Source organism: Anguilla rostrata, chromosome 4 (genome assembly GCF_018555375.3).
Source record: "Anguilla rostrata isolate EN2019 chromosome 4, ASM1855537v3, whole genome shotgun sequence".
NCBI lineage: Eukaryota > Metazoa > Chordata > Actinopteri > Anguilliformes > Anguillidae > Anguilla > Anguilla rostrata.
The window spans coordinates 40,243,861-40,271,493 of record NC_057936.1 but is presented as its reverse complement, the minus strand read 5'-3'; the positions used below and the strand labels follow the sequence as shown (position 1 = coordinate 40,271,493).

At 44.2% G+C, this 27,633-nt stretch overlaps 1 protein-coding gene across 1 annotated transcript in view; it reads left to right on the top strand.

Annotated features, from left to right (window-relative positions):
• The window catches only part of LOC135253395 (fibronectin type III domain-containing protein 3B-like), a 152,208-nt gene that overhangs the window by 65,795 nt on the left and 58,780 nt on the right, over positions 1-27,633 (top strand). The window contains exons 4-6 of the mRNA XM_064332644.1: positions 15,517-15,593; positions 19,487-19,712; positions 27,186-27,503. Of these exons, the coding sequence (XP_064188714.1) occupies positions 15,517-15,593; positions 19,487-19,712; positions 27,186-27,503 (621 nt within the window). The remainder of the gene's footprint in view (positions 1-15,516; positions 15,594-19,486; positions 19,713-27,185; positions 27,504-27,633) is intronic.

Here is a 27,633-nt window from a genome sequence, read left to right as displayed (position 1 = left end):
CCTCTTATTATGACCCTCATAATATTGCCCCATAATATAATAATATCCTTTTAGTACTGCTGTCATTGTAGGAATGGGGAAAAAGAGCAAAATCTGAACATGCAGTGTCTGCTTGTGAGCAGACATGTACTATACAGGTACATTATTTTTCAGTGGAGGTCAAAATAATAATGACTGAGTCCTAGCTTGTTAGCCTTTATTGATGACACTTCTGTGAGACAATGTAGCAAAACATATATAGCTGGCATAAGCTAATTGCACAACCCACTGAAAGTATTTAGCATTATGTCTTCAACTGAATTTTAAAAGTGAAATTGTTCAATTATGGTTAGTGACACCAAAATTTTTTCACATCCTTGATTAACAGAAAAACCTTTTTAATTAATTAAATTCTTTTTCTTTTTTTTCTTTCTTTTTTTTTACAGGGGCAGATTACATTAATCAACATTACTGTAAATGTGCCAATATTAGCCAGCTGGCTAGTTTTCAACTGCAGTTCCTGGGCAAGATGGAAAAAGCAATGACAACAGTTTAAAGAGAGGTTATCAGGTCATGACATTTTTGTTGAAATCTTGGGTAAATATGCTTTCTAAAGCCACAGTCATGATGTCACAAATCCATGGTACTGCCCCTATTTCACTGCCCTCATCGTTCCACCATCATAGTACCTGTAAAAGTAACGGGTGGGATGAATGCATTCTTTGCCGTTGCTGACCACTTTACTTTGGTACAGTGCTGTGTTCACTTACAGGTCCTTCCCAGCACTTGTGTGCTATCATTATTTCTTTCTAAGATGGTGGCCACATGTATGGCTCGCAGGAGGAGTTAAGCTCTGTGAAATTCTTAAATCTGTGAAATTCTGTTGTTCCAGAACACTTATTTTTGTCTGAAATTCCTGCGTGTCACTTCTGATCTGCGCTTGTTAAATGGAATCATTTATTCTCTGAATGCGTATGATTCGGAGCATTTAATGTGCACAGTAGGTAACTGCCAGACACGTTGTACAATTATGTCTGTGCCAATGACTACAGGAGCCTGAAGCTCTTATGGGTCTTCCTTAGCTTAGAGGTGGTGATGTCTTCATTAATGTAACCATGCTTGCATCTTGTGAGCTAAAGGAAGGGTAATGGCTGTTCTCACAGGAAGTAAAACTCAGACATTCAGAGGGAGGGAGAGAGAGGCACACCATTTCATTTTCAGAAAGGGTGAGTCATGTGAGAGACTGCAAGAGAAAGCCACTGAAAGATTAATGGGAGAGAGAGAGAGCGAGTGACAGAATAAGAGAGAGTACATTACATTACATTACATTACATTCATTTAGCAGACGCTTTTATCCAAAGCGACGTACAAAAGTGCATTTTCATGATCGTAGACAACTGCTGAACACGGGTTCAGTAAGGTACAATTACTTATTTTGTAAAGCTATTTCTAGCCGAGAACAAAGAACACTATCCTGGTCTAACATCTGCAAAGCCAAACTAGGCAGAAGAATAAGCTAGAGTATTAGGACAAATACAATTTACCAAGAAGTGCAGGGATGGGGCAACATGTAACAAGTGACAGGAAAAAAGGGTTTTTTTTTTATTTATTTTTTTTTTATTTTTTTTTTTTATTTTTTATTTTTTATAAATATATATATACACGGCGTGGTGGTGGTTATTCTAGGTATAGTCTGAAGAGATGAGTCTTCAGGCCACGGCGGAAGATGGATAGTGAGGGGGAGGTTCGGAGAGGGACGGGGAGTTCGTTCCACCACTGGGGAGCTAGGGTGGAGAAGCTCTGTGATCCCTTTGGGCGGGTGGAGGGGTTGCAAGACGCCCTGCTGCCGCAGAGCGGAGTGGTCGAGCAGGCACATAGAATTGAGTCATGTCCTGCAAGTAGATAGGGGCTGTCCTGTTGGCGGCAGTGTAGGCAAGGGTCAGGGCTTTGAATCGGATCCTGGCAGCGACCGGTAGCCAGTGAAGTGATCGCAGCAGGGGAGTGACGTGGGAGAATTTGGGGAGGTTGTAGATGAGTCGGGCAGCGGCATTCTGAATCATCTGTAGTGGCTGTATGGCACAAGCTGGCAGGTTTGCAAGGAGAGAGTTGCAATAATCAAGGCGAGAGGTCACCGTAGCCTGGACGAGCAGCTGGGTGGAGTGCGTCGTCAGGTATGGTCGAATCCTCCTGATGTTGTATAGGAGGAATCTGCAGGACCGTGATGTTGCCTTGATGTGCTCCTTGAGGTCCAGCTGGTCATCCAGGACCACCCCCAGGCTCTTTGCAGAGTGAGAGGCAGTCACTGTGGTGCCGTCAACCGTGATTGAGAGTTCACGAAGCAAGGAGGTCTTGTACGGGAAGAAGAGCAGCTCAGTTTTGTTGAGGTTGAGCTTCAGATGGTGGCTGGCCATCCAAGTGGAGATGTCAGCCAGGCAGGAAGAGATCTTATCATTGATCTGTATGGCCGAGGGGGGGAAAGAAAAGTAGAGTTGTGTGTCATCTGCATAACAATGATAGGAAAAACCATGTGAATTAATGACTGAACCAAGAGATCTGGTGTATAAGGAGAACAGCAGAGGACCCAGTACAGATCCTGCGGCACTCCCGTGACAAGTGGATGAGAGGCAGAGGCAGACCCCTTCCAGGTGACCTGGTAGGTCCTATCTGCAAGATAGGAAGAGAACCAAGACAGGGCAGTCCCGGTAATTCCCATCCCAGCCAAGGTGGAGAGGAGTATTTTATGGTTGACCGTGTCAAAAGCTGCAGACAGGTCAAGAAGGATCAGGACAGAGGAGAGGCGTGAGGCTCTTGCGGTGGCAAGTGCCTCCGTCACAGCTAGTAGTGCAGTCTCTGTTGAGTGCCCGGATCGGAAGCCAGACTGGTGAGGGTCTAGCAGGTTGTTCTGATGGAGAAAAGAGGTTAATTGTTTAAGAACTGCTCGTTCGAGGGTTTTGGACAGAAAGGGTAGAAGGGATACGGGTCGATAATTTGTTACATCGGAGGGGTCTAAGGTGGGTTTTTTGAGTAGTGGGGTAACACGAGCCGTCTTAAAAACAGAGGGAACATGACCAGAGGAGAGAGAGGAATTAACAATGGAAGACAGATAGGGAAGGAGCTCGCTGGAGATAGATTGGAGAACTTTTGATGGGATGGGGTCAAGTGGACAGGTGGTTGCGCGATGAGAGGTGATGAGTTGTAATACATCAGAGTCCTCCAGCATTTCAAAGGAGGTCAGTGTGGCTGTGGGGTTGTCCTGGGGGGTTGGGGGGCTCACTGGATGGGTGAAGGAGTTCCGGATTGTAGCCACCTTTCCTTCAAAGGCGGCCAGAAAGTCATCTGCGGAGAGGGAAGAGGGAGGTGGGGGTGGAGGAGGAATGAGGAGGGAAGAGAAGGTGGAGAATAGTTTACGTAAGTAGGTTGGAGTACTGTAGGTTGGAGAAAATAAGATTTCTTATGTTTTGGAAATAGAAATGAAGTCAAATTAACTACAGTAATCCGCATTTGAAACCAGCCAAAGAGTAGTCTTGTTTTGCCATTGGTAGGTTCAGCGCAGAGGAACTGCCTTCCATTTTATGGCCTTGTTTGCTCTCCCAGGATAGTGTGGGATAATGTGGGGGTCACACTGGGACGTCCTTGTGCCAAGTCACTGTGACATCGGTCAAGATGCCCTCCCTTGTCCTAAATATTCAGAGTGGGACAGAAGGGCTGGCATGTTATTATCACTGACCTTGTGACTTAGTACATGGTGGTCTGTGCAGTCTGTGTGTGTGTGTGGAGGGGGTGGGGGGGCTGATTGTATCAGCAGCGGTGTCATCTTTTCTGGCCAATCAGCTCTCCCTTCTTTGTTGTTGTGACTTGTACTAAAGACAGCAGGGAAAGATGGAATGGACCGAGCTCAAGGACGGTTAATGGTTTCTGTGGGAGGAAGGGAGGAAAGGAGAGCTGTGATGAAAGAGGAAAGAGGAGGAAGGAGAATTGGGAAAACTGAAAGGAAGAGTTTTTCTTCCTGCAGTAGCTGCCATGCCTGTCTGCATGAAGGCCATTGTGGAGGTGTCATTTGCCTCCACATCCTGTACAGTCTTGACATACAGGAGGATTCTGGCGTCTCCTTTGGGCGCAATGTTTATGTATCCCTCCTCTTTATTTTTGGTAGAGGTTTCTAAAGTTGTTTGAACATTTATGGCTTCCCATGCTGTTAAAGTTGAAATTGGTTTAATTGTAAAGTTTATTGGCCTTGTATGATGTGTGGCACCTGGCTGCGAAACCGTGCGCGGTTCCCTCAATGTCCGCTTAAATGCAGGCAGAGAGAATTCATTCCATTACCTTGTAATTTCAATATAAAATAATTGTGTATTAGTATGAGAGGCAGCTGCCAGAATCCTGTTTACTGCTTTGCTGGTTGTCCTGACAACATTTTTATGAAACTTTCATACAAGTGCAGTAGTTTGAAAGATATCACTGCTGCACTACATAACTACGTAACTCACACATTTTTTTCCTAATTTACTGTATATTTATGTATTTATTCTGGTTTGGTTATTATTCACAGTCCAGCGCAGGGACAATTGTCAGATTTAATATAATATGATTGGTCACGATATTTGTTTTGCACCAGTCAGTGGTTGTGTTATTAGTTTTGTGTTTGCTAAAAGGTTTTGCATATGGTAAAGGTCTTAGTCCGGTCCCATTTGTGTCTGCCCATGCATTACATTACATTACATTACAGGCATTTGGCAGACGCTCTTATCCAGAGCGACGTACAAAGTGTATAACCATAACCAGGAACAAGTATGACGAAACCCGAGAGTGGTTCTAACCTGGTTCGGCGAACTAGGTTCGTGAGTCGGTCTCAGGTTCGGTGAGCCTCCGCCGCAGAGTCCACCCTCAGTCTAGTCTGCATTATACCTATTTTACTAAAGAAGGTTTCGGTGAAGAGCATATGAAAGGGTGGGGTTCGGTGCTCAACAAGGTTAAGAACCACTGCCCTAGAGAGAAGTACCGGTCCAAGTGCAGGGAACAACCGCATAATTCAACTTGGACCCTGAAGGTTAAACTGATTAACACTAACAACGAGAACGGCAACAACGCAGTCTATGGAAAAAATACAAATGCCTGCCTGTCAAGCACTGTTGGTGTGTGTGTCTGTATGTGTCTATCTGCGTGGCTGTGGGTATATCTGTATACGCGTGCGCTATACTGCAAGCAGGCAGATCAACTGAGAATGTAATTCTATTGCTATCTGGGGGATCATAGTGGGTAGCGGGGAATGCGAGGGATTTTGCAGCCAAACAGATGCCGGGGGTTGATTAAGTGACCAGATGTAAAGAGACATTTTTGTGGGGATTTGACCAGGACACTGCGGTGAATTCCCATGCTCTTTCGAGAAGTGCCATGGGAACGTGAATGATAACAGATGATCTTGGTTTGTCTTGGATGCACATTTTGTCTGTCTATGATTCTTCACCAGGTTCTTAGCCGTGTATGCTTAAAATATCATTGGAAGTACCATCTATAGCGGCTGTCTTTACATTGTAAAAACGAAAATAAGTTCTCTATTCTTGGCTGTTGTATTATAAAGGAATTTGGACATAGTTGCTGAGATTGCACAAATGTGTGGATAGGCCCTGCGTTCAGGGTTTAAATATGGACTGTGTCAGTGGTGACTGTGACCAGCAGCCATACAGGGTAGCGCATAATTGGTTATATCATCTGCTGGGGAGGGAGGGAGGCGTTCATCGTGCTTCAGAAACCTGTTGTCAATTGTCCACCCCCAGACAGCACAAACTACACAGACTGCACATGCCGCCCTGGTTCCACAGGTGGCACATGCTGCACAGACCGCACGGGCTGCACCGACTGCACAAATTGCGCAGGCTACACAGACTGCGTAAGTTGCTCAAACTGCGGAGGCTGTACAAACTACACAGGCAACATGGATTGTCCTCCTCCGACACAGTGTCTCAGCAAGCTTAACTGGCGGACTACCGAGTGAAAAGAATCAACAGCTTGGTATCGAGGTTGTCAGAGGAGAGTACATACTTGTCTGGCTCTCTCAAACCATCAGAAGCAGTTGTAGCTGCCATGAAGGCGTGTAAATTGGCCCAGTCCAAACTTAGGTGAAAATAAGTGGTAAAATAGAGCTTTATTTAAATTTTAAAAAAACATAAATGTAGTGGCGGTCTCATGTATATACAGTTCAGTTCAGGCACACATAAACAGTCACACAGACTCAGACAGATACTGATTCATTTTGTGTGTTTGAGACTGGGTGTGTGTGTGTGTGCGTGCGTGTGGGTGCATGCATGCTCATGTTTGTATATCTGGACAGTGTCTGTCATGTCAGTGCACAGAAACTACACACATACACACACGCACATACATATACTCTGATGATTTAAACATTATTAGAATCATTATTTTCATTACAAAAACTCACTCCGCTGACTTTTTTTACCCTCTTCTAAAACAGAAGGGCAACTGTGCTTGGCAAGCTGTGTTGGGGCAGTGGAGTTGGGTTAATTATTCTGCATGGTGTTTTGTGAGTCATTTGTTACACTTAAGAAACTCAAATGGGCCTTCCCTTTTCATGCTTGTCTTGTCTCCAATCAGAGACGATAGCCTGGATTTTGTTCAGCATTTTCCCTTTGCTTCCACTCCAAATTAAAATAATTATTTTACTTCACAGTTTGGGGAATTCAACAAACAGCAATATGAAGTCATGAAGTCACTTTGGAAGTCTAAGTTGAGGATAACTATTGATTAAATCCAGACCAATACAAAATAAACAGACTTCCTGTCCAGAGTGGTGATGTCAGAGGATCTCATCCTGTGAAAGGGACACTGTATTTACATCAGGGAAAATAAGACAAGAACTAATGTTATCCAGACACGCACACAGACATGCACATGCACACACACACACACACACACATACGTACACACACATACACACACGCACACACACACGTACACATGCAAACACAAACAAATGTGCTCTCCCACAAGGTTCACAGACAAGGCCACACATGTGCTCACACAGGTATGCATATGCATGCAGGCTCGTGCACATGCATGTACACGCAAGTGTTGGTTTGCCTGTCAACATCACACTGGAACGATTGATGGGTGATGTTCTTTTTTTCCAGCAACCGTGGGGGAAAAAGCCTTGAAGCTGGGAGCTTTTTGGCCTGCATTTTGCTATACAGGGCCACAGTGTGTGTGTATTTTGGGTATAAAAAGACATGGTTTCTGTCCTGTTTCCTTTACTATTGGAAAGTATTCAACCCCCGGCAAAAGACACACACACACACAGGCTCGGGCACACATACATGCACACACACACACACACGCAAACACAGGCTCGGGCAGGCATACATACACACACACACAGGTTTGGGCACACATAGATGCACACACACTCACACACACACACAGGCTCGGGCATGCATGCACACACACACACACGCATACATGCACACACGCACACACACTCACGCACACACACTCACATGCACACACACACAGCTGTATCAGAGCGCTGATCTCCCTCTCTCCCCCCGCACTGAGCACGCTCCCTGACCAAGTGGCGGAGGCTGTGGCGCGTAAGTGCTGGGACCTGGCGCCAGTCGGCGCGTACCCAGGCCTTCGACAGCGACAGGCAGCAGCGCAGCTGGAGACAAAGACGGCCTTGTCCGCAGGAGGCATGGCGGGCCCGGCTGCCGGAACGTGCTGCCTGTCTCTCCCAGTCAGTCGTGGGTTCAGCAGGAATGCAGATGTTTGCGCAGCGAAGGGAGCGCGTTCAGAATCGTCCCGACAGCCCTCTGTTATTTGCTCACCGCCAAGAATAGTTGCTGTCTCTGTGATCCTCCGGTCCTAACCCTGAATGGGGCCCCTTATACCAGCAACCTTGAGTCACTTCCCTCTGTGAGAATGCTGTGACCCTCAAAACTCGCACACACACACACACACACACACACACACACAAAGTACATTCATAGCTAGTTATAGAATCAGGAAACAGTATAACTTTTAATAATGATTATTAAAGCACTTTTCAAAATGAAGTCTTCATACTTTATTCTGGTGCAGAATTCAACTATCACATACTACATAGCACTTGGTACAGATGGTAGGCTACCGTGAATAGCTGGCTGTTGCCTTTAAGGGATAATTTCTGCATTTTTAAAACATTTTCATTCTTCTAATTCTGTCTGCTTGTCATCTTTTCACAAAAATTGCTGGAACAAAATTCTCTTTAACAGTTCAGATCCTTAACGTCACAACTGTTGTGACTACTGTTTAATAGTCACTAAAAGTCTTAATGCAACCAGTGCCCCTTGGTTGTGAAATCTTTAGTCTGACCTTTAGCCCCATGAACTTCTAAGAATGTGACCTTAAAAAAGCACCTCCACTCCAGATTCTGCTCTATGCTACCCAAAAAATTATATACAGTAGATGGACCATCTGCCCTTTTCCGCCAGGAACAACAAAACCATTCACAAGTCTCTACACAAGAACATTTAACATAGTACATACCTTCCAATAAATAAATAACTTCCACGTGGCAATAAATATTAATCTACGGTAAACGGTGCACTGCAGTGATTGGGTAGGCATGTCTTATTATCATTAGATGTATTCTGAAAATTACTCCAAAAGAGATCTGATTTATGCATGGCGTTATTAGCTTATTTTTGTAGATGTCATTGTACTGTACAAGCTACAGTCAGGTCTACAGTCAGAGAGCAGAGTGTTGTGTCCCTGTGTAGGTGCAGTCACAGCATTTATTGTCCTGGATAAAGGATGTTGTCTAGGGAAAACTGGCACTCATGAGGCACCCATCCCTTTTGACTCCTGCAGTATAGCTATTATCAATGCCGCCTTCTCTCACCATCTTCAATCTTTTAAAATGATTCTGAGCCCCTCCTCAACACAACCAGTCTCACCCACCAAGCCTTCCTGCCTCGGCTACTGTAGCGCTGCTAACTGCAGCACACAGCGTGATGTTTGGACCTGAACTGAGGGTTTCACTTTAAGGGTTTGGCTCTGGCCCTGGACCGGCTGCTGAATAACAGGTCACTTTTCCTGCTATTAAAATTCTAATCCTGCAGGCCCGGCCCAGATATTCCAGTTATATTTTGCAGGAACATTAAAAGTGACAGAAAAGTGAAATTTTATATATAAATTCAAGACTCTCCAAGCCAAAGGGCGGTGTTTTTTTCCCCCTTTGGTGGTTTTGCACGATTTACGATGTGGATCAGGTTGAGCTCAAAGCTCCAAGCTGATCCAGGCTTTCCCTTTTAAAAGCTGGGCACACAGAGACATCAATAAATTACATGATCACAGAACTTCCTGAAATCTTCAAAGCAAAATTATCCTGCTCCCCTTAACTATTAAAGCAGACCATCAAAGAACACAAATGCACTCAATATTCTGAGAATTCTAAAGTAAGACTAATACTTGTTTCAAAATGATATTCTCATGTTATTCATGTTTTAACAAAACTTGCTAGCTATCTAACACAAGCAAACTACAGGATTGCTGGCTCCCTGGTTCCAACGACTCCATTTATGGAGGGGAGTTGACTGTTTCCAGGGGTTTTTCGGGGTTGTTCATTTGCATTAAGGTATTCACATTCAAATAAGTGTCTTAATTGAAAACAGATTAGCAACCATTAAAAGCACACCCCTAGATTCCAAGGACAGTCAACAGCTGTTGTCAGTGTTAAACAATGTTTAAGAGGTACTATAAGAAGTACATTTACCTGTCAATGGTTTCAAACCCAAAACCTCCAGGTGCAGTGCAGTTCTTTAACTGCTATGAGTCCAGTCTTTTTTAATGGTGACCAGGTGCCTCGTGTGGGTCCACACCTGTGCGCTAAACACTTGTGTAGTATTCATTTCAATTAATTCTATGTATATTGCTCTTTTTCCAGATACTCTCATTAAGATGCTTTATAGAAAAACCTTGAAACCCTCAAAAAAAACATGCGAGTGGATCAGACGTGTTTTCTGTCATAGACCGAGTTCATATTGTTTGAATGCATTGTCGTATTCTTGCCGAGAAACTCACGCACAGTGATTCCAGGAAACGGCTCATCTTTGGGCCCTCTTCATTAAGCACTGAAATGGTTGAGTCTTTCCCTTGAGTGAGGCTCTTCACACTAATGAGAGTTTATGACACATCCAGTCATTTTATACTTTATGCTCTTTCAGCTCTTTGTATAGCTCAAAGACCCGGTCCACGCTTCACCAGCAGGCAAACCACAATAGCAGACTGGTCACACCCTGAACTGAGGCTTGAGGCATATACGTGAAAAAAACTGGGGCTGTGAATCTTGACCATGGAGGGTAAACACAGAAAGCTATGACCCCTTTTAAAGCACATTTACTTCACTTATGTTAATTTACTTGTCCCCTTCCCTATGACACCTATGGCACATGTGGAAATGCATTCTACATCATTGCTTTATTTTCATCTGATATATGTATATATATATTGAATTTGTTGTTTTTGTGGTGACTCTTGCTTGTCTGGCTCCAGGCTTATATTGATTGTTGCCTATTCTTATTGAAAAGTGCATCTCTGTGCATCACTTTACCAGTATCAGTGGTCAATACACGCCCCCCCCCCCCCCAAACATGCACACTGTGTCTCTGTCACAGACACATTCACCCCAGGAAAGATGTAAAAAAAATGGAAAAATGTTAATTTCACAGCCAGATTAACTGTTCCTGGAGAAACTGATGACAGAGGTTGCTATTATTAGTTGTTCTCCTATACTGCCTTAAAATAGTGGCAGTAATCTCACATGAAAACATAAAGGTACCACTGTCTAGAGGACAAAGGAGAGCGAGTGTTCTCAAAATGCACCAAATCCCGCATTCAGAGTAGTGCCACTGCACTACATTATAAACAATCCTACCATTGCAAACCATTTGATATAGGCAAATGGCTTAAACAGAAGCTGTAGGGTTTCCTGCATGATGCAGGTTGGTTGCATCTTCTTGTATGGTACATGGAAAAAATGCATGCAAACACAAGTGCAGTTGAGCTATGATGTTGCCAACATAATCTTCAGAATCCTTCATTGTTTCAGTTACTTTTTTGAAACCCACAAATTATTTCTTGTGGAGCTGCTTAACTAAATTTAAATTGTCATTAGCTTACATGAGGAGCCCTCCATGGACATGTGCCCAGACCCTGCGGCCTCTGAATGGCGCAGGCTGCAGAAGACCTCCTACTCCTGTTAGCTAGCGAAGACAGATGTCTGCGTCACGGGCATGTGCGGACACATGCTCGGACCGTCTTACAGGCTGTGAATGCCGCAGGCTGTGAAAGACCTCCAGCTTCTGATTGCTAGCGCCCGTCCTCACTTCACACTTTTGCTTCATGGCTCTTTTCCACTGTAGACCAGGATTGTTCTGAGCAGCCTCCCCTCCCCTTGCGATGACAGATGTATCTGTTGGGCGCTCACTTCATAAACCTGTTCATAGCGTCCCCTGTAGGCAGCGTTCTTTGCAAGGGATATTACATGCTTGTTATCTGGGCCAAAGGGGAGGCCTTGTCTGTGGATTTAAATCGAGTATTAGCTGTAAAATTCATCACGGCTGCAACATGATTTATAAAGGCGGGGTGAGCAGGAACCTGACAGGCACTCCTGTGTCTCTTGGGGCCTGGGGGGGGGCAGAATGTCTTTTCCAGACAGAGCGTCAGCTACTAGCTGCCCTGGGAGAAGAACTGCAGTGGAAAATCCAGCACAATCCGTCTGGATTATCTGATGTGTTTTCTTTCTCTCTAACCAAACTGAGCCCAAGGCATCCTAGGAAAGCACCCGCACATTCTCACTTCTCTCACAATTGCCTCTGCTGTCAAATAACTTAATGTTTTGAAAGCTCACTTTAGATGTGTCCTAGGGGGAGCCGCTGGAGGTGGGGATTCTAGGGAGTGGTGGGGTAGGGGTTAGACTTGGCATGACCAGTCAATGAGGAATTTATTGGCTTTTCATCACCCATGGGTCTCTCTTGCAGCTTTGGTAGTTGGTTAAGGGGGTTAGTTTGTGGTTGTCTCATGATTAAGAATTCAGGACACTGGACCACAAAAATGTGGGTTTTAACCCCTGTAGAATGTTACCGTACCTCAGTTTCTTCCAGTAAGTGAGAGGATAAATGTTAGAGTACGTAAAATGTAAACACATCAGCGCAGTAGTCCTCCCTGGATAAGACCATATGCTAAAGGAATCTCATAAAGGGAGCTGGAAAAGCTGCTGGGTCACATCCTTGAGGGTTGTCTGAACAGCACGGGCACAGAAAAAAGAGTAGAAAAACAGTAGTAGCTTTATGTTTGCTTTAAACATTCAAGGGAATCAGACTGGGAGATCTTTTTACCACCTGACTTTGTGATTGGTAGCCGATGAACACTGTGATGCATGGCGATGCCATTAGTGCCATTCAGCCCATAGTTGAAGAGCTTACGTCAGGGACGCTAGCTCCGCTCTGACTGAACTTACAGAGGCCGAGAGGAAGGAGGACATATATTGCCTTGTTTTATCGCTGATTGCTTTGGCCATTTGTGTTGTCCTGAAAATGTTTGTACTGTTTTATTTTTATCTTTTGAAATTCCGCATTCTTTTTATTCTTGCTAACTGTAAAATATAATTAAAGCTGCATTATTGAAACACGGCTGACTTGAACCTTAAGTTTAATTAGGAGTTCAACCCTATTTAATTAGGAGTGCTGGAACCCTATTGTTTTTGTTGGGACACTTTTAATTATTTTATCTATTTTTCTCCACTTCGCATTTAAATTATTTTAGCTAGGAAGAGCCGAGCTTACCAGACTTGGTAGGCTTGTTTGAATGGCTCAGCTCATGCCTGATTTAAATTAATGATTAGATTGGCCACCTGATGGTGCAGTAGTGCACATGACAATACTTTGGCATTTGAAAGTCCTGTGCCACAACTGACAGTTACCAAATTGGGTACAGATGCCTCTTCTCATGAGGAACAAATTTGCCTCATGAACCCATATAGTACACCATATTGAATTATCTGCTATTCATATTTTTCTGTAAACTGCTGAAAATGCTTCTTCAAATAAATATTGACTGATTTGCACAAAATTTTGTAAGATGCCTCTATGGATTTATTTTGTTGTGGTTTTGGCAAAGAATGGCCAAATGACAAGCCAATAAACTATAAGTTTGTTTTGCTAAAAACAAAATCTTTAATAATTTGACCTAAAGTGGTGAAATTTGATGTATGTATTCACTCTCACATCTCTAACCTTAAAGTACTAGCACAATCAAAACTTGTGGTGCTGCTATAGATACCAATTTTTTTTTAAAACCCCTTCACTCAAAAATGTGTTTTTGTAATGGTTGGCTCTTCTTGGAAGCGTAACTTTCACTATACTGATTTATTTTTGTGCAGAACTTGTGACCAGAGCATCTTTTTAACATTCTTTCACTGTAAACTCAGAGCTTCTCTGTATTTCCCTAAAATCGTCCCTGAAAATTTTGGAAACTTACAAATTCAAGCAAAATCTGGGCTGAGTTTCTTGGATTTTCCCATGGTGTCAAGGGCAAAAAGGCAGTGGCCCTAAAGGTGGGCACTTAAATTCACAGGGCCAATTAACTCACGATTAACTCCTAATTATAACAATTGGCCAATCAGAAGCATCTAAAAAGTCATTACATCAATTTGTGAAATCTTCCAGACTGTTTAAAGAGACAGTCAACTTGGTGTATGTAAACTTGACCCACTGGAATTTGGATATAGTGAATTAAAGTTGAAATATATCTGTCTCTAATTGATTGTTTTAAAATTACCTCTGATGTGAACAAAGCAGTTGCCCTGATTGACTTGCCAAAAGAAATGTATGGTAACATGAAATGTGCAGAGTTGTGAAACTGAGTTTGAATATCTTTAGCCTAGGTGTATGTAAACTTTTGGCCTCAACTGTATGACTTATCCATAATAACCAGCTAATTAGCAGGTTTGCAGTCATTAAAGTAAGCTAGTTGCTCTGCTAAAAACTTAATTTGTTTGCTACACCAGAAGTTTGGAAGGGTCCTGATGTATACCACGGCAACGTTTGAGCATTCCCCTTAAAGTTTCTATATCATTTTTTTAAGGTTTTAAAAAAACCCTCCTCATTTATAGGTATTCTTGATAGGATTATTCAGTCAAAGCATAGCAGAATGACAGGCCATTGAATTTTCATGTAGGTGTGGCTTATTACTGAAATGCTTAGAAATCCCTAAGTAATGTGATGAAATATTGGTAGATATGTCCACACTCTCACTTAACCTCCAACCTTATGTATTGGCCCAATCAAGACACATAGTGGCACTATAGAGCTCCATATTTTAAGAAACATATGTTTATATTAAAAAATTCATTAAAAATAATTTCTCTATCACATCGATCTCAGAGTTTATGTAGTAGTTTGTGTCATCAGCAGGAACACATGGAGAATATAACAAGTGCTTTGCTTTGTCCCCTTGCATTACTGCTTGCAGCTATATTTAAAATTTACATTTGAGAGAGAATCATGGAGTTCCTGCTTGATTTGTGTAGTTTTTTGATTCCCATCCCTGAGGCACTACATCTTAGCCATGGCAAGTTGAGGCTCATTGAGCCCCAGAGTGTGCGGAGCCATCAGGGGTATTTACAGGTTAAATAAGGTGCTTTGCCTACTTTCTTATTTGAACCAGTCCTAGACTTTTGCGGTGGAGAGCAACATCTTATGATTGGTCAATGGTAGTCTGTGAGTGACAACTACCTCTATTGTGTGGAGGTAGCCCTGCTCTCCTGTCACTAGCTTGAAGACAGGGGGTGAGCTGTGATCTTGGTCAAGTTTGAGGCCGAGAGAACAGATTGGCAGCCACTAATAATTCAGTTTGACAAACAGCAAAGCAACAGGCCCATAACTTGCAACACTGTGTGCAAGCCAAGGGGCTGTCTGTGCATAATGCTGATCTGGCTGGTCCACAGCAGCCAGAATAAGTCTGCAACTATGAGGTGTTGGGTAACGTCAGCTTCCTTATCCCCCAGGCCAGAACAAAAACCTGACACTACTCCAATACTCCCAAGTAACAAGCTATCTCTGCCTGTATCAGGCCTCTTCCTGTTAAACCAGGGCATGGGGGCTGTAAGCTGGGGGGGGGGGGCGGGGTGAGGGTTGGTTGGACAAAGAGGCGCTGTTGCATTTCCATGAGGAGTTAGCAGGTTCATGCTGACTGGAAGAGCGGAATGTTCTGGTATGTAGCAGCGTGGGCCCTTCCCCACTGTGGGAAGCGGGGGGCTCCTGGAGCTGCGAGAGATGATGTGGTGCCCAATCTGGTGATCAGGACACCATCTACTACCACAATGTTTACCCTCCATCCCCCTCACAGTGGAACCTTGTTCCCCTCAGGAGTGCTGTTCCTAATACAAGCTTTCACTCGATTCTCTCTCTCTCTCTTGCTCTTTCACTTTGTTTCATACACACACACACACACAATATGATTGACCATCCCATTTTTCGGTTTTCCTAGGTCCTGCTGAAGTCCCGATGATGTCACTCAATGGCTCCATCCCTCCTATCCATGTACCGCCAGGGTATATCTCCCAGGTAAGGGGGCAGGGCTGGGCATGTAGGAAGAGGGGCAGGACCAGGTAAGTTATTATCCAGGTGATGAGTCAGAGAGTGTGTGCTGTACCTATGGTAGTCATCCTGAAGCTTTCCCACTGTCTCTCTGTCTGCCTCTCTCCATTGTTGGTGGAATGCCAGTATAGGGTTTATTTATTATTATACATTTGCTTATTAGACAAGCCTAGTTCAGTCTTGGCTTAAGTAGAGCCATTTTAAATCTGATTTTATCCATTTGAATAGCAACATACTCTTTCTGAGGTTCATGTTAGGTGCCTTACTAAATGGTATGTCGGCCCACCTAGTAGACAAACTGGTAACACGCTGGTTGCAAGCCCAGACTTAACCTTAACCGTCTGTAGGAGTGATTAGTGCTTATTGAAATTATCCATTGATTGAGGCTCATTGCTTGACATTTTTGTCAAATACCCTGCCCCAATCAACATGTCAAGCACATCCCACAATCTCACATGCCACATTTATTATACTCCTTATTTATAAGCGCACTGAATAATAATAAAAAATATTTTGGGAATGTATTTAGATGCTCACCAATATAAAATGGGATGTAAAAAGTCAAAAAAAAAAAAAAAAAATGATAGGAACATGCCCTCTGGTGTGGCGAAAGCTGTTTGTACTCCCTCAGAAATATTCACTCTGAAGAGTGATTTCTTCCAAGGCCTCAAAATGCAGAGTCTTCTGTTTAGATGTAGGCATTGCTAAAGAAATTTTAAAATTATAACCTTTTAAGGCACAAAATATTTTGCTGGTGGGAAACATCCTCCTTGTTTACACAGGAGAAACAATGCATGTCCATTTACGCATGCCTAACAAACTATACACCATTATAAGTGTAATTTTATTGGCTAAAAGTCGGCACTATAATAGTTTTCCACTGGCAGGCTGTGCTCTGGGCAGAAGTTATACTGTCCATGACGAGTCATTGCTTATGCACAGTGGGTACCATTGGCTGCACTGAGGGACAGCTTGGCCAGTACTAGTTAAAGAAGTTGAGCTGATCTTGTTCCAGAGAATCTTTACAAATCAGGGATAATAACATTCCTTTGTACACATTATTTTTGGTGTGCGTGCGACAACAACACAGATGACAATGATGATTCCTCTGAAGAATTGTTAAACAATGGATGTTCTATCCATTGGACTAAAAACTACAATGGATTTTGTTTTCTGGACCTTTACCATAATAAGGATACTGATTTTACTGGGATTTGTGTGTTATGTTGATTTCTAAAATGTGAGGTGAGGACCCCCAAAGCTTGTTTTACCTCCAAACCTACCTGCTGTTATGCTTGGCCAACCAAAAAATTAATCCACAAGCTCTGATATCTCTTGTACTTGTTGTATCTTTTACACAGTAAAAAGGATTCCACCCAGGTGTTTAGCAACTCTAACACTGGCTGTATCTTTGGGAACAATTGAAACTCCTCCTCCTCCTGATGGCAGAGAGGGCTCTCGCTTTCCAGCTCTAGGACCTGGTATCCCAGTTGGCACAATCCTATAGTGTACCCTCTACAGGAGGTCTCTCACACATTTGTGGAGAGGACCATTGTTTCAAAGAGGGCTGAACATTTGTATTAATTGCAAGCTGCCTCCACCTTGTTTCCTCCTGGTAACGCAGCTTATCAAAGTACACAGAATTCATATGTAAGAGCAGGGCTGAAAAATGTTACTCGCTGAACATGAGACCCAAGGGGGAGGAGGGTGGTGTTGGGTGGAGGGGGGGGGGGTGGGCTTAGGAAGATTCTGAGGGCTCTGACTGGCAGGGGTCCTCAAAACGTGTGCTGTAATTGTGCAGGGATGAGGTGGCCTGGGGTGGTGGGTCCCGATAAGAGATCTTTTGATGCAGCCCAAAATCCCTGGTAGAGCTCCTGCCCGCTGCACTGAGTAGTCTTAGGTAATAAACCAGGGAAATGAACCCGCTGCCTCGGCATCTGCTTTCCCTCAAGTGCCTGAGCAAGGAACACAGCACACTTGGGTGATGGTGCCCTCGTGAGCCCTTCTTAAAACCCCTCCCACCATCAAGTGCACGACTGCCTCATAGGCCATTTCACAATCTGTTTTCTGCCTTTGCTCAAATGCATTTGTCAGGTGATCAGCTTGGTAACTCCTGCCTCAACAAAGCAGGCCAAAAAAACTGTATTATGTATTGATCTGGTATTAAAAAATCAAGGGTTTGCACAATTCGCAAGTAGAAGTCCCATTCCCCCTCATGCCCACCTGCAGCCCTGGTCTCCCTCTTACATTGAAATAACCCCCAGGCATTCAGTGCAGCAGAACAGACTGCAAGGCAGTTAAACTTTTATTTTCACAATTTTATTGTTGCCTATCAGAATAAGTTTTGCTTGCTGTTGCACACACAACAGAAACCTGAGTAACAGGATTGGAGGAATACAGCAGCTTCTGTGCTTCTTGAATCCCAGCCACTCTGAGCCCATTGAGTGTCTGCTATTTTTATTACCACCATCACGTAATCTGTAGAAAGATGACTACGAGAGAGCGAGAGAGTTGCAGAGGGAGCAAAAGAGAGCTGTGACTTTATGCTCGTAGGAATGAATAACTGTGTGAGTGAAAGAAAGGTAGGGAGAGATATAGAGAGCGTGAGCTGCGGTTTAGACTCTTAGGAGTGAATGTCCCCAACACACCCCTGCCCGACTTCACGCATGAGTTCATCCTGTCTGGCGTGGCGGACTCGGTACAAAAGCAGAGATAGCATCTGTTTGGTCTGTTACTCCTGCATTTAATCCTCACTGGATCTCTCTGCTGTCTGCTAAATGTCTGGAGTTGATTTGATGAATTTGGAGGAGGGAAAGGGGGAAATGAGGGAGAAAGCAGTGTTCCAGCAGCACTGAGGGAAAATAGGGCTGTCTTGGCTAGAGTGTTGCATGTGATGGCACACTCAGTATAGGAACTGGAGGACAAACTGGGTTTGGGGATCTAGACTGGAGAACAAACTGGGGTAGGGACTTGGTACTTTTGCTTTCAAACCGATCCCTGTCTTTTGTCTCATAGCAGACCAGTTCACATAACAGTGACTTCCACATCCACACACCACACTGCACACATTTAACTCGGAGATAGCAGGTGTTCTTCCAGTTCTTCATGTTGAGCAACCATTAGCCCAATGACAGGAGTCTTCTTTAATTGTTGGCCATATGGTGCTATCTGTGCACAGCCCTGGATGGCACGGTCTTTCATGTGATGTAAGTCTCTTCGGCTTTTGCGTGGTCAGCTGACAGAGCATCAGAGATATAGGGCAAAAGACCTTGTCTTTATAAATATAAGAGCAGGCCGTTCCCATGCTAAGTGGAGGCTTTTAATGAGTTTTGTTTGCTGGTGATGAATGTTGCTGTGTGCTGTGTTTTCAGTCAATTGTTCTTTTTAAACTTTCCTGCGATGTCTTGTCTTAAATATGTGAACAAGGAGCACATGTTGTATTTGATTTCTGAACACTGAAAACGGGGATTTTTGGGAGAGGGAGAGGGGAAGAGGACGTAACTGTTTTGCTTTTGGGGATTACTTCAGCTGCCAGTACATTTCTTGAAGTCATAGTCAAACACTGGAATTCAGAATTCTCTGTGCGTCTTCATCATGAAGGAGGGAGCCTCAGTGTTTATAGACTTGACAAAGACAAAGCATCTCAAGTTCAAATGGAAGTTTGTTTCTCTTTTGCAGAAAATGAGGATCACCTATTAATTTGCTCTTGCAGATAATGAAGAAACAAAACTCTTTATCTCACACTGAATGGAAGGCAGGTTGTGCCAGTTTACTGAGGGAGACTGCATTGTCAGTGTGCCCATTAACTGTGTCTGGGTTTTTCTGGCTGACATGCGCATCTCCGCCTCCCCCTACCGCAGGTTCTGGAGGACAACACTGGGGTTCTTCGGGTGGTGGTCACGCCACATTCGGAGTGCTACCCCCCAAGCTATACACCGGCCATGTCGCCCACCCACCATCTGCCCCCATACCTGGCACACCCCCACTTCATCCCTGGCACTACGGCTTTCTACCCGCCTACCAGCACGGGAGAACTGGGCCCGCATCAGTACTACCATCACCGCCTCCCCCACATGTATGGAGAGGGTAAGATGGGCTGATCCACCTCCAGCTCACTAGCCAAACTGAGATGTGCCTTCGTAGCTCACGTGCATTACACTACAGATTGTGTAGACTAACCAGATAGTCAGCCCCTGCATTCCTTCTGTCCTCTGTTTTCTGAAGACAGATGGTTCCAGTTTCTGGTACTAACACCACAAATTGTATAGTCTAACCAGATGACTATGAAGCGTATTGTGACAAATCCTTTGTAAAATTTGCTACATTTTTTAAATTACATTGATTTGAGATGGTCTCCTCTAGCATTCATTCTGTCCTCTCTCCTTCCTGATGCCAGGAGGTTCCAGTTCATAGCAGTTGTTTCTGGTGCCACATAACCGTGCAGAACAGCCATTACTTTAGTCTTGTCCTTGGCCACACCCTTTTAATGAATATTAAGGAAACCCTTCAGCAGGGAGTCAGAATCAATTTACAAATACAGAGCTGAGTATATGATGGGTCTGTAAGACCTGTTGGAACTTTCCAGGCTTCGGAAATCAGCAGTATTTTCAAGGCGAATCTTTTTCTTTTTTTGTTTTATTTTTTTACCTCCTGGACCACATGTAATGTAACTGCATACCTGTATATGCTTTAGTATAGCTGTAGTTGAGGTATTGTGGTGAAGGAAGCAGGTTTGTAACTGGAAGATGAGGAGTATCACCTACCAGGTGCAAGGCTGCTATAGTGCCCTTGGCCAGGCTGCTTAACTTACAGTAAATTCTGCTGTAAATATTTGCGTTTGTTACTTGAATAGAAAATAGCAACTATGATAATTTCCCTGGCTGGGTCATTTTTTTTTTTGGGGGTGGGGGGGGGCTTTTCAGCTTTATTGGACAGAACAGTGTAGAGAGACAGGAAGAATGGGAAGAGAGAGGGAGAGACGTGCGACAGGTTGCACGGTCGGGATTCGAACCACGGGCGTCGCGGCTCGTAATGAGCATGTGGACTGGCTATGCCACGAGACACCCCCATGGCTGGGTAATTTGAAACAAGTAAATAACAATAGGCTAATCCCTTACTGATCCCAATGTCAGTGAAATATTTTTCTGTCTTGTGAAAGCTACAAAAATGTAACTGAAAACCTCCTCTGAAGAAAGTTTTTATTTATTTATTTATTTATTTATTTATTTATTTATTTATTTATTTATTTATTTATTTATTCATTCATTTATTTATTTATTTAATTTTAACTAATTCAGTTAGAGATTGATACAGTGACTGCCCAAATAGTACTTTCATATGTAATAACTTATCTATGCAACATATTTAGCAAATTAAAGAAAAAAACAGTAAGGAATTATTTATGCAGCATGTTTTGCAAATAAAATTAAAAGAGACTTAAATGTATTGTCATTTTTATTGCACGCACAATTTGGTCCTTCAGTATTCTTGAAGGCTGGAGATTTTTTCGTGATTCATCACTGATATCTAGAATAAAAAAACAACAGCTTGGCAACCTCCTTTGTTTATCTGAAACCCCGCAGTTTTTTATTTGTCAGAATGCTGGCACGATAACTTTCTTAAGAGGATTAAGCCTTCAACAAATGTAGTCTTCTTCAAAGCTGGTGCTGTGGAACAAGAGAAAAGATGTATGAGATGCTGTGACTTGTTTCTTATGGCTTATTCTGTTTTGCATACTGTTGTGTTCTAAACTACAAAGGCTTGTTTATACATTTAACAATTCAAAAGATAAGACAGAAGAAAAGTAAATGATGTGTATTTGTTGTATGTTTATATATAAAGACATATATACAGATGGATAAATGTACAGTTGACGCCAAAAGTTTACATACCCTAATTGACTTAAGCTTAGGTGTATCTACTTTATTTCCATAAGAGGTCATTTCACAATAATAGTTAAGAGACAGATTTATTTCAGCTTTTATGTACTATATCTGATTTTCAGTGGGTCAAAAAAATTTACATACACTTTGTTAATATTTGGTGGCATTGACTTTTAATTGCTTAACTTGAATCAAACTCTTAGGGTAGCCTTCCAGAAGCTTCTCACAATACTTTGCCGGACTTTGCCCATTCCTCCTGACCGAACAGGTGTAACTCAACCTCCTTGCTCGGATATGCCTTTTCAGTTCAGTCCACAAATTTTCTATGGAATTCAGGTCACGGCTTTGTGATGGCCACTCCAGTACTTTCACTTTGTTGTCTTTAAGCCATTTTGTTACAACTTTGGAGATATGCTTTGGATCATTGTCCTGCTGGAAGAACCAGTTGCGACCAAGTTTTAACTTTCTAACTGATGTCTTGAGGTGTTGCTTCAGTATTTTGAGATAATCCTCCTTCCACATGATGCCTTCTATTTTCTGAAGTGCACCAGTGCCCTTTTCTGGCAAAACACCTCCAAAACATGATGCTGCCACCCCCATGCTTCACAGTTGGGATGGTGTTCTTCAGAGTAAAAGCCTCTCCCTTTTTCTTCCAGACATAGTGCTGATCATTGTGGCCAAACAGTTACATTTTCGTTTCAGCTGACCAGAGAACACTCCTTCAAAAGGCTAGGTTTTCGTCCTGGTGATCACCTGCAAACTTCATTCTGGCTTTTTTAGGCCGGTCTTGGAGTAAGGGCTTCTTCCTTGCATGACAGTCTTTCAGGCCATGGCGATGTAGGATTCTCTTAATGGTGGATGTAGATACTTTGGTACCCAATGCCTCCCACTCCTTCACCAGTTCCTTTGTTGTTGTCTTGGGGTTCAGTTGAATCTTTTGGACCAATGTTCGTTCAGCCCTGGGAGTTAATTTGTGCCTCCTTCCTGATGCAGTGTCTGTGTGGTCCCAAGATTTTTATATTTGCATACAATTGTTTGTACAGATGCTCATGGTACCTTCAGTTGTTTGGAAATTGCTCCTATGGAGGAACCAGACTTGTGGAGGTCCACAAATATTTTTCTGAGGTCTTGGCTGAGTTGCTTGGATTTTCCATGGTATCAAGGGAAAAAAGGCAGAGGCTCTAAAGGTAGGCCCTTAAATACAGCCACAGGTGCCAATTTACTTCTAATTATGACAATTGGCCAATCAGAAGCTTATACAAATTCATTACATCAATTTCTGGAATCATCCAGACTGTTTAAAGAGACAGTCAACTTGGTGTATGTAAACTTTTGACCTACTAAGCTTTTGATATAGTGAATTAAAGCTGAAATAAATCTGTTTCTAATCGATTGTTTAAAAAAAATTTTTTTAATTACCTCTGATGAGAACAAAGTAGATGCCCTAATGGACTTGCAAAAGAAATGTATGGTAACATGAAATGTGTGGAGTTGTGAAAAACTGAGTTTGAATATCTTTAGCCTAGGTGTATTTAAACTTTTGGCCTCAACTGTTGAATAACTGATGCTATTGATTGATAGATGGATATTGTGTACATGGTGTCATGGAGAGGGAATTGAACCAATGGCCTTGGCGTCCGGGGTCAGTTTGTGCATGGGCACTTTCTAATATTTTCATATGGTTTTATTTCTCCACTTTTATTCTTATTCTGAGCACCTGTGATGTTGGACACAGTCATGACAGGCCTGTCCCATTACTGCTTTTGCTTCCTTTGTCAGTCCAGGAGGGCACCCACTAGCTCTCATGGCCTTTAAAATGGGTAGCCAGTGGAAGACCGTGGAACTCTTTCGCAGCGGGCACCCGATTGGCCAATATTGAGCCACTGTTGAGCCAGGTATTGGCTTGCTAATTGGAAGCCTCTCTCCCCTGGTTGACAGTATGGCCAATTATGTGCCACCTTGTTAGACTCCAGCCTCAGAAAGCCTCCTCCTGGATGGGCCCCTGATTAAAACAGTTCTGCTCAGCTTCTCCTGTTAACACCAAGCTCTGTAAACATGTTGCAGGGTGTGCAGCCTTTAATACTGGAAGCTGTGTAAGCCACCAAGGAGGGGGAACTCAGCCAAGCAAATAAATTATGTGCGAGTTGAATGTGGCCCATTTTGATTAGATTTTGACTAGTCATTTTCCACTATATTTGTGCTTCGTGCTTAGAGGTGAGGATGGGTGGTCCAGGAGGAGGGTGGCATGAATCGCACAGTCTGCTCTTTCACTTCTCACAGTAGCCGCATTTTGTGGGCTGTGATTTGTTTTCCCTGTAGATGCCCATCTCCATGGAGACTTTATGTGTGAGCTGGCAGTACAGTGATTACAAGCAGCCCTTTAATGTGCATTTCCCATTGCTCATGCATATTTTACATAATGGCTTTACATAGCTGGATGTCTTGTGAACTCATAGATAGATAGATAGATAGATAGATAGATAGATAGACAGGCAGGCAGACAGACAGACAGACAGACAGACAGACAAACCTTTATTGATCCCCGGAGGGAAATTCAGGTGTCTTAGCAGCAACAGCAGGGAGATGAAACACAGGAGAGGAACAGGAAGAGTTAAAGGACCTGAGCCTCCTCAGGAAGAACAGCTTGCTCTGTCCCTTCCTGTAGAGGGCGTCATTGTTGTCAGTTCAGTCCAGTTTATTGTTCATGTGTACTCCCAGGAACTTGTAGGTGTCCACCACCTCCACCTCCTCCCATTGAATGGTGATGGGAGTTGGGGGCCTCTTCTTGCTCCGCCGGTAGTCCACCACCAGCTCCTTGGTCTTTCCGATGTTGAGCTGGAGGTGATTGTTGTCACACCACCCTACGAAGTTCTCCACCAGGGCTCTGTACATCTCCTCATTGTCATCCGTGATGCAGCTGACAATGGAGGAGTCATCAGAGGACTTCTGTAGGTGGCACGTACCTGAGTTGAAGCGGAAGTCGGAGGTGTAGAGGGTGAACAGGAAGGGTGACAGCACGGTTCTTTGGGGAGCTCTGGTGTTGCTCACCAGCACATCTGACAGGCTGCCCTGTAGTCTGACGTACTGTGGTCTGCTGGTGAGGTAGTCCGTAATCCAAGCCACCAGGCCATGGTCCACCTGCATCACTGAGAGCTTCTCAGCTAGCTGGAGTGGTTGGATGGTGTTGAAGGCGCTGGAGAAGTCGAAAAACATGACTCTCACGGTGCTGCGAGGCCACTCCAGGTGTGTGTAGGCTCTGTGGAGCAGGTACATGATGGCATCATCCACACGGATGTAATGCCTGATATGCAAACTGCAGGGGGTCCAAGGAGTCACTCACCAGGTGCTTGAGAGGTGCTGCAGGACCAGTCTCATGAAGATCTTCATGACGTGACGTCAGAGCAACTGGCCTGTAGTCATTGAGAGTGCTTGGGCACCGGGACAATGCAGGAGGTCTTCCAGAGCTGGGGCACCTTCTTCAGCCTCAGGGAGAGGTTGAAGAGGTGCTGGAACGCTGCTGCCAGCTGCCCAGCGCACGCCCTGAGCACCCTGGGGTTGGTGTTGTCTGGTCCTCTGGCCTTGTTTGTGCTGATCTTGGAGAGCTGCTTCCACACCTGGCTGGTTGTGATGATCAGGGGTAAGGGGGTGGGTGTTGGACAGTCTCCAGGTGTAGGAGACATTCTGGGGCTGTAAACCGGGGGGAGAGTGGGGGGGAACAAGTTGCTGCCTCCGGGGGAATGGGGCTGGGGGAGGGGAGGAGAGGTGTGAATGGGAGCACTGGTGCTGGGGGAGGGAGGAGGAGAGGTGTGAATGGGGGCACTGGTGCTGGTGAGTGGAGACCGAGGCTGCCCTGCTGAGCTCATGGGGGTTGGGTGGTCAGACTTGTTGAAAAACAGGTTCAGCTCGTTTGCACATTTCAGGGTCCCCTCAACAGCAGTGCTTGACTATTTGTAGCCAGTTATCTTTCTAACCCCCCCCCCCCACACACCTCTCTGGAGCTGTTGGCCTGTAGCCTACCCTCCAGTCTGTCATTTTGAACAGCCTTGGACCCCTCAGTGTCCCCTGCCATAAAAGCCCTATTCTTCCTGTTCAGCAGGGCTTTAATGTCTCCATTTATCCCGGGCTCATTGTTGGGAAAGCAGCGTAACTTTTTGGTGGGTACAATGCTCTCCTCACAGAACCTGATGTAGTCCGTAATGCAATGGGAGAGTCCATCGATGTCCTCACCGTGGACCCTCTCAAATACACCCTAGTCTGTTGACCTGTAGCACTCCCTCAGTTCTTCCTCAACTTCCTCAGACCACTGTTGAACAGTCCTGGTGGTTGCGGGCTGCCTCCTGACAGCAGGCTTGTATGTTGGTACAAGCCTTAATAGGTTGTGGTCTGATCCAACGAGAGGGGGGAGGATAGTGGAGCTGTATGCCTCCTTAACATTGGCAAACAGCAGGTCCACAATCTTATTTTCTCTTGTATTACAGGTCACATACTGGGTAAAGTTTGTCAGGGTTTTGGAGATTTTAACATGGTTATGAATGTGCTGGGGTGCTTTGTCTGTAATCCTACGACAATGGAGTGGATGACGTCACTCGCGTGCACTACCACAGCACTTTGCAGTACATAAACAATAACAGTAATGGCGTGTGAAAATTCTCTTGGCATATAATATGGCCTCAGACCAACAGCCAACAGCTCTATGTCCGGGGTACAGATACGTTCCTTTACAGTTATATGTCCGGGGTTACACCATCTGGAGTTAACAAAGACAGCAAATCCTCCACCTTTCTTCTTACCAGTCTGTTTATCCCTGTCAGCTCGCACCACCATGAAGCCATCTGGTTCAATTAAACAGTCTGGTATATTCACATTCAGCCATGTCCCCGTAAAGCACAACATACTGGACTCCCGGTACTCACGTAGGCCTTTCACCAGGGCTGATAGCTCATCCGTCTTGTTGGCCAGCGATCTCACATTCCCAATGACTACAGAGGGCAGGTAGGGTTTAAATTTCATTTTTATCCTATTTTCCTCCCTCCTTTCCCTCACGATTGCACTGGCTCTTGTCCCCCGTCTGCGTGTCCTTATCTCGGCAGGTAAATCCTTCGGAGACGCTGCTACTCAGTCCTGATGGGCGAGGAGCGCTTCACGCGAATTCACTGTTGTCCATCTGCCAGTCGTGTCCATTGTTCTAGCTGGACTTGAAACTAACGTCTGACTAAAAAAAGACTATCAAAAAATTTAATAAATAATTTTTTTTTTAATCTATAAAAAACTATGAAAAACTATTTACATGTAAGTAAAGCAGTGTACTATCACTTAGACAAAGAACTAAGTGTAGTGGAAAGTTAAAAGTCACGAAAAAGTAAAAGAAAATAGAAACACAGGAGAGCTACTAAAACAGGCAGCCACTCACAGCAGCACCAACTGTATTTTTGATATGGTATGTTGGTCAAGGGTACAGTTGCTATGCCCCACCTGAGATTCAAACATATTGTCTTGAGGTGCCAATCCTAAATTCATCACTCCATGGCAGATCAACTGTGGTCTCTCTTGTACTGGTTGGTAGAAGGTGCGGATATTGTCCAATTTTAGTTCTGTGATTGTTTGCAGGCAACCCTGAGGCACTCTCCCCTCTCACCTTTCTCTTTTGTCTCCCTTCCCTCTCCTCTCCCTCTTACAGAGATCATTCCTCTTTATGGGATGTCCAGCTGCGTGGGGCGGGAGGAGCCGTATTGCAAGCCGCAGCCCAAAAAGTTGAAAGAGAGGCAGCTGGAGCGGCAGAACCGGCTCAACAGCCCGCCCTCGTCCATCTACAAGAGCACCGTCACCTGCTCCGCCCTCACCACCTATAACGGCTATGGCAAGGGCCACGCTGGCATGGGCTTTGGCCTGGGTGTGGCCGGGGGAGGGGGAGGAGGCAGGGCCGGGAGCCCGGGCGTCAGGAAGATGGACCGTCGGGCCCGGAGCAGCCCCAGAAACAATGATCTGGACCTGCAAGGTAGTACTTCTGTTCTTTTTTTACTTTTATTTTTAAAAATAAATTTGGCTCTCAATATGGGGCTTTGCGTATCCAATTCCCACCCTAATTTGGCAGGAAACATGTAGTGTCAACTTTCATATGTGGCTTT